The sequence below is a fragment of the Lepisosteus oculatus genome, chromosome 16 (assembly GCF_040954835.1).
Source record: "Lepisosteus oculatus isolate fLepOcu1 chromosome 16, fLepOcu1.hap2, whole genome shotgun sequence".
NCBI lineage: Eukaryota > Metazoa > Chordata > Actinopteri > Semionotiformes > Lepisosteidae > Lepisosteus > Lepisosteus oculatus.
The window spans coordinates 4,211,911-4,218,132 of NC_090711.1; the positions used below are offsets into that span (position 1 = coordinate 4,211,911).

At 37.4% G+C, this 6,222-nt stretch overlaps 1 protein-coding gene across 1 annotated transcript; it reads right to left on the bottom strand.

The window, feature by feature from the left end:
- Positions 1–2,400: 2,400 nt before the first annotated feature.
- LOC138223311 (dolichyl-diphosphooligosaccharide--protein glycosyltransferase subunit 4-like) lies at positions 2,401–4,682 on the bottom strand. Its single transcript, XM_069179497.1, has 3 exons — positions 4,589–4,682; positions 3,870–3,997; positions 2,401–2,509 (listed from the first exon to the last, which is right to left on the bottom strand). The coding sequence occupies exons 1-2, from the start codon at positions 4,678–4,680 to the stop codon at positions 3,871–3,873; spliced, it is 219 nt and encodes a 72-aa protein (XP_069035598.1). The 5' UTR covers positions 4,681–4,682; the 3' UTR covers positions 2,401–2,509; position 3,870.
- Between the last annotated feature and the right edge of the window lie 1,540 nt (positions 4,683–6,222).

Genomic DNA, 6,222 nt, shown 5'->3' on the forward strand with positions numbered 1-6,222 from the left:
AATTCAGTGAAGTGCTAAAATAAAGGCCGCAACATGAAATGTTTAGCAAGTTCCCAAACCTCCCACACATTTGAAAAATAAATGAGCAAGAATAAGATGCTAAGATGCATCCCGACAGATTGTCCATCATGAGAACCAGACAGTATTTTTGTGCATCTTCAGCTTTTGCCCTCCCAAGGTTTGGGTCTTCTACTCATTTGAGACACGGTAGGACTTTGTTGGCACGGGCTGATGTTTAGTTTTTGGAGTCCAGGAACCTCTTTGCCACACTGAATGAGCTGAAACACCTCCGCAAACGAAAGCAGGGAGCCCTCTGCGTCCGGACTCCGTGGCTGAGTCGCGCTGGTGGGATCTGAAGCCCATGGGGTTTCCTGCAGGGTCTGGGGGTTCACATCTCTGTGTGGACTGCTGCAGGGCTGCTCCCCGCGATCTGACTGGGGTGTCCGTGCGCTCTGCCACTTCCGGTAACCTTCGAGGTCAATGGGCTGAACAAACCTACCAACACATTTGGACATTTTAAGGGGGCACCTTTTTCCTTTAATCTGGAAATAGGCTGCAAATAGTTTTTAATAGTTCTTCTACGGCTATCATTGCCTTGTCAGCACACAACGTTAACTTTCACAGAACAAAGCTTCATAAAAATTAATAAAGTAGATTATAAGCAAACGAATTACTCTGAAATATCTTCTTGAAGAACAGTGTTCACCCTAGGTGTTACTCGATTTAAGTATCTTACACTTTTCCACAGTAGACAATCCCATAGTAATCCCACTACGTACCTGTTGTAATAGAAAATTTTCATTTTCAAAATATTTTCCTGCGTTTCACCCGTAATGTTAAGAGTCTTCAAGCCTTTTTGAAATCTGGCGTCATTTTCGAAGTCATGAGAACTAAACCCAAGATAAGGCTCCATATCATTCGTATAATCTTCAACACGAACCAAAACGTGAATCTTTTAACACATCACTATACATAAAATAAGTTATTTTCCTGTTGTTGCTAGAATCGATTTAGGGTGCAAATGTACATATAGTGAATTTATATTTGTGTCAGTGATTAAATTGAAATATTCTTCATATGAATTCTGTACTCATTCTATCGATACAAAGCAGCCATATCGAATCGACGACAACGAGTGTCGGAGGTAAGAAAAGAAACAGGCTTCAAAAACGGAATCCAAACTAACATCGCCACCTATTGGACAGCATGTACACTTACACTTCAGAAATGACGAGGTTAGACGAAGACCTAAGGTGAGTTCAGTGACAGAAAACTTGTCTCCGTGGACAGTGCCTCAAAACTGAACAATACCTCTTCAGGTTATACTTTATTAACAGAAATACATTCATTTTACAGATTTTATTTTTTTCTAATTTAAGTTTTAAGGTACAAATCAAACCTACAATTGCTGGAATCCCATGTCTGGTCTTGTCCACAATGTGTCCCAGACTAACACCCGGATATCGATGGATTATTGAAGATAAGAATCCCTACTGTTTTTCATCGTTTATATAGCCTTGAGTATGATCCATAATTAGTATTTATTTAGTAATATTTCTGGGTGAAGATTAATGGGACCTGTCACATAACCAAGCCCTTTAGAAGTTACTTCTCCATGTTAAGATGAAAAGCTCTGCAAAAGGACCCTTCACTGAGGCTGTAGTGAACATTACTTGTGTTTTTCTGATGAAAGATATTGCATGAAGAAACCTTTCAAGGAGCAGTGTGGGGTAGCAGTCAGGGCTCTGCACTTGTAAATGGAAGGCTGTGGACTCAAAGCCTGGGTGTGGTGCTACTGTCCTGCCCCTGAGCAAGGTGTTTCACCTTAGTGTCAGTCAAGTCCCCTTCTGCATGAGTTAGCACTGGATCAGGCCAATAAAGGAACAGCAACAACAGCAATACAACAGTTTTAGTGACTCTGATAGTCTTAAATAGTACTGATACATTTGCAGATCAGAAATCAGACTTTTTAGATGACGTGCATTGTAAAAAAGTGGCAATCCTATGTGCTGTTGTTGTTCAAATGAAGTATTACATGTAGTGAATATGACATAACAAATGGCTAAGTTCAGTGTTATACTATATAACAATCCCTTCTTCGAACAGAATACCCCTGGGACTGAAAGTGATTTAAACGTTTTGTTCAGTATTTATTTATAGGACTAGAGTGTGAACTGAAACTTTGGTCATCCGGGAAGCTCGTCTGAGAGCATTTGCAAGCACTGAATTTCACTACTGAAGATTTTCATAAATGCTCAGTCCTCAGTGAGGGGCTACTTTGCATAAGCATTAGTATTAATCTGATTACAGATAACGTATTTTCTCAGGTAATAAATTGTACTGCAAAAGAAATAATAAATGACCTTTGTGGTAAAACGTTATAATTCATGGGAGGCAGGAAACGGGGAATAACATTTTTATTGAAAAAGAATGTTAAATAAATGTACAAATGATGTTATTCTCCAATGAAAATAATGATGTTAAGACGCCGAGGATGTCATGGCATGTCCTGCAATAAAAAAAGGAAAAAAGGATAATAAATTATGCAGATTACACTATGCAAAAACGAATACATTAACAGAGTCAATGAATCAGAATTTGGCATGTACAGTAGAGTAGACACTCAATCAGTAATAGATTAACTTTAAAAGGAGCTTTTGACATATTAATTCAGGACCTGGTGTTTCTCACTGCAGTGAAGACAATGGCTTACAAATACGACTATTAATATTTTGTCTTCATTTAAGTTAATTGCCATAATAACCAAATGACTTTGAAGTCATTTTTGTTGTTGAGTATTTGAATATTGTATAATGGTCACCTTAGGACCAGGGTAGATATGAGTGATACCTCCCATAGTGGTATGCAGATGCTTTTAAGATTCATGTCACCAGAATCTTAGGTCTGGGCAAACCTGGTTCTGGAGATTCTTTGTGTCTGCAGGACTTCATTCCAACTCAGATCTTAACAAGCTCATCAGCTCATCATCAGTTTCACAGGAGCAGTTTAACAGCTCCTTCCAGCTCTTCAGGTGCAGGTTATGTAAAGAGACCAAGAAAACCTGCAGACACACCGTCTCTCCTGATCAGAATTGGCCACCACCACGCTAGACCATCTGAGGTGATAACTGGAGAGTCTGTAGGCCTTCTAGTATTTTTTTCTTTGTCCCACTTAATGTTCCCCTGCATATTTGTAGTCTGTATTTGGTTATTGTTAATGTTGTTGCTGGTATAGATCTCTCATTACATGAGTTTTCTTTCTCTGATCATTATCTCATTTCTTTTACCCTTATCATTGGCTGTCTCTGTTATTACAGTTTTCTAAAGAATCTTTATGTAACCTGCACGTTTTTGCACCAGTGCCCCAATCAACACATACTTGCTCAGTTACAATTAATAACATTTAGCTCATTTGCATAACTGACACTAGAACTCCAATGCAATCTGAACTCCTTTCATCCAAAAGCACAGGTGCCCTTCCCATCCTGATGATATTCAAAAATCATATGGCATATGGATATGGATATGGCAATATTCAAAAAACAAAACTCTGGCCCTCCTGTATTTGTAAACAGTCTTTTATTGGATTTTCTCAGTGCTGTTGTATTGGTTGCACTCCTGCCACTGTAATGTTTAAGCAGAAATGCTGTGTTGTGATGTTCTGACTGAATTGCTGATTTTTAAACGGTCCACATTCTCATTCTGTGAATCATATTGGGGGTGATTTTCTGCCATGAACCACAGTCTGGAAATATAACAATGGTCATGCAAATGATACCCGAAGAAAGTAAAAAAATTATGGTATACTGTCCTAAAAAAACATTTGTTCAGCTTCAGTTTGTAGGCGATGAAATTATTTTCTTTACTTACCTTAATGTCTATTATGCTTAGGCTTTCTTGGAGCATTAGTGACCACATAATGATAGAGTATAATAAGAAGGAAGACTGTAACTCCCAGCATATTGGCAAATATTGCAAGGTGGAAATCCTCAATCATTCTGAGAAAACAAAGAAACATCTGAGGGTGATTACGGCGTAAATGTCCACACTTAACATGAATACATTACTAGACTGACTGATCATTATAATGATATCTCATCAGACCATTCTGCTTTTACGATCTGTACATACTGTATATACATATTTAATATTAAATTAAAAAACAACACGAGTCTCGGGGTGTTTGTAGAAACTATAATGTCCTCTCATATGAAATTTCAGACTGATATCTGGTTTTTCTGTATTCAACAGCCCACATGGCACGCTGCATGTCAAGTCTTACAGACCGATAAAGCTTCAAGCTCTCCATCAAGCATTCAGGTTGTGTAATTTTGAGCACAGACCCCGTTACATCCTGCGTATGTTATAATTTCAATAAATGTAGAAAGATTAAGAGTATAAATTCTGATAAACCGGTGCCGTATCATTTACAGCTTTCGCCGTAAAAGGTGTGCTTTTTCTCTCGAAACACAGCGTCCGCAATGAATGAAATTGCTGTCCAAACACAATTTCTAACTTGTCTCAATTGCGGCTATTTTATTTAAAACTTAAATCAGTCGAACATAGAAACACATAAATAACAGGTTTACCTTATATATTTTTTTTTTATCGGGGCTTCAATTTTTTGTTTAAAAACGAAAGTTACACTTAACTTCCTTATCGAGAAAGAGATGCGCGTCATAAGGGTTTTTTGACTATGGAAATCAATCCGTCAGCGAGACAGAGGGGAGAAAGTTATATTTCGGGAGCAGGCGGGCTGGTCATTCGGTTAAAACAAATTCTCGACTTCTAGGTGTTCACGACAGCACGGAGTTCAGGACAGGGAGAAATAACTAAATTAAAAAAAAAATCGATAGAGGATTGAAGACTTCAAAGCACCTTTATTAATGGTTCAACTTCTTATCTTTGTTGTCCACCTGATACCCGCCTAGGTATTATCTGCTAAAGGAAACTCCGTTGCGGAGGCATGACTCCGAACATTGACCGTTCACTTTAAACAATGCGTCTACTACATTTGTATAATATTGGTTAGTGATTTTTAAGGCTAGATAAAGCGATTCAACGTTTAAGCTTCTGTGAAATCTGTGTGGCCTACTTAATTAGTGCAGCAAGTATAGACAGGACATTACATTTTTAATCCTGATATCAGCATCAGTTCTCTTGTAAACACAGCTTTAAAACCTGTAAAGTATGAAAAAAGCTAAGACAAATGAAACATTTCCAAACCATTAAGTGCTGTTTTAATGTTCATGCTTGAATGCCAAGCCTTACGGATGACATCTCTTCTCCTCAAGAGTGTTAAAATGAGTAACATTATTTCTGTGACCCCCAGCTGTAGCTGTTCATTTTTTCAATACAATTTGTGAAACCAGCGTCAAGAGAATTGGTATTATTATAAGGTTTCTGTTGTGTCAAGATACACTCACTGAAAGCAAGAGAATGATGTGTTGTACTATTTCCTTCTCAAGGTGATGCTGAAAATGAATGTGCTTTTGCATCAGAATCTGTGCGTAACCTTGTGTGTGTAAATGTGTGTAACATTTACAATACATCGTGACCAAATAGAGGAATAGGAACAGCTTTGGGGTTTTATGTGGATGGATTGAAAGCTGTCAACTAAAGGAAAAAAGACATGTCTATTCAAAAAGTCTGTGGGTGCCATGGCATTTTGAGTGTTTCAGGTTTAATCCCACCCCACTTAACAAGGGGTTACTGTAGAGACACCCTACATGCACAAGGTAGCATGAAATGTGGGACAATTGTCCTTTTTGTCTCCTGATATTAAATTTACCATTTAAAAAATGATTAGATATGAGCAATTCAGTAATGCAGTAAAGTGCTAATTAATTTGTACAATTATCATAGTGTAGAGTGAGAGACTCTTTACTTGTATTGCTGAAGGTATAATATATCTGAAAGATATACTACCAAGAAAATTAAAACACACAATAATGTAACTCCTTGTACAGGCAACGCTTATTATCACCCTAAACAACTGTGTCATCCCTGTGTGTTTCAGAATGTTTTGGAGGAAATATTATGAGTCATGTCAAAACAGTTTATTTCACAGTCATAGTTCATGTTTAAATATAGCATTTGATTCATATTTTGCTCCAAGGTAATTGAATAAAGACTTTGATAATCAGTGAAATCCACTTTAATGAACACACAAGTTTGCATGAACCAAAACATATTAATTTTCTATTTGCATTTTTGTTTATGT

Excerpts from the sequence above, each read along its gene's own strand:
- LOC138223311 (XM_069179497.1), bottom strand. The coding sequence starts at position 4,680 with ATGACGCGCATCTCTTTCTCGATAAGGAAGTTAAGTGTAACTTTCGTT. Across the intron at positions 3,998-4,588 it reads ATAAAAAAAAAATATATAAG|AATGATTGAGGATTTCCACC; the intron begins GTAAACCTGTTA and ends TTGTTTTCTCAG.